Source organism: Phaethon lepturus, unplaced genomic scaffold (assembly GCF_000687285.1).
Source record: "Phaethon lepturus isolate BGI_N335 unplaced genomic scaffold, ASM68728v1 scaffold35137, whole genome shotgun sequence".
NCBI lineage: Eukaryota > Metazoa > Chordata > Aves > Phaethontiformes > Phaethontidae > Phaethon > Phaethon lepturus.
The window spans coordinates 4,802-5,450 of record NW_010553131.1 but is presented as its reverse complement, the minus strand read 5'-3'; the positions used below and the strand labels follow the sequence as shown (position 1 = coordinate 5,450).

The 649-nt window shown below is 64.1% G+C and overlaps 1 protein-coding gene across 1 annotated transcript in view; it reads left to right on the top strand.

Moving 5' to 3' along the window:
- The window catches only part of LOC104624164 (sideroflexin-1-like), a gene marked incomplete at its 5' end in the record, with an annotated part of 3,291 nt that overhangs the window by 751 nt on the left and 1,891 nt on the right, over positions 1-649 (top strand). The window contains 2 exons of the mRNA XM_010291456.1: positions 94-169; positions 604-649. The exon at positions 604-649 is cut by the window's right edge and continues 82 nt beyond it. Coding sequence (XP_010289758.1) covers positions 94-169; positions 604-649 — 122 coding nt within the window. The remainder of the gene's footprint in view (positions 1-93; positions 170-603) is intronic.

Genomic DNA, 649 nt, shown 5'->3' with positions numbered 1-649 from the left:
CTGCCACTACTGAAAGTCATGCTGTCCCTTCCTTTGGCGGGGTGGTGGGATGGGGGGACCCTGGCTCATCGGTGTCACCTCCTGCCCTTACAGCCAGCTGGGGACGGCCTATGTGAGTGCGACCACGGGGGCAGTTGTCACAGCACTGGGGCTCAAATCACTCACCAAGGTAAGGTGGCCATTGGCCATCACTGGCCAGGACACCTGGACACTCCCTATGGGGTCTCCCTGAGCTCCCCATCACCTGGAGCAGGGGAGAAAATGGAGGAACGGGGTTGCCTGGGGGCACCAGCCCAAGGCAGCCCAGGCTCTCTCCCCAGCCATGGCTCCGGAGATGACCTTGTCCCCTCCACCCCGCTCCATCCCCAGATGTATCTCTCCAGGCTTCTTTCACCCCTCAGCCTCCCTCCAGGGCTGGGTGGGGACATGGGACCCCCCGGACCCTCTGGCCTGTGCAGGTTTCACCAGCTGGGAGTTGCAGGGCAGGAGGGAGCGGTTTTCCCTGGTGGGGCTGGGTCTTGCAGGGGGACGGTGACAGACCTGGGGACAGCCAGCTCTGCCCCCAGACCCTCTGCGTGATGTGCTTCTTGCTTGCCCCACCAGCACTTGCCAGCCATCATCGGCCGGTACGTGCCTTTCGCGGCTGTGG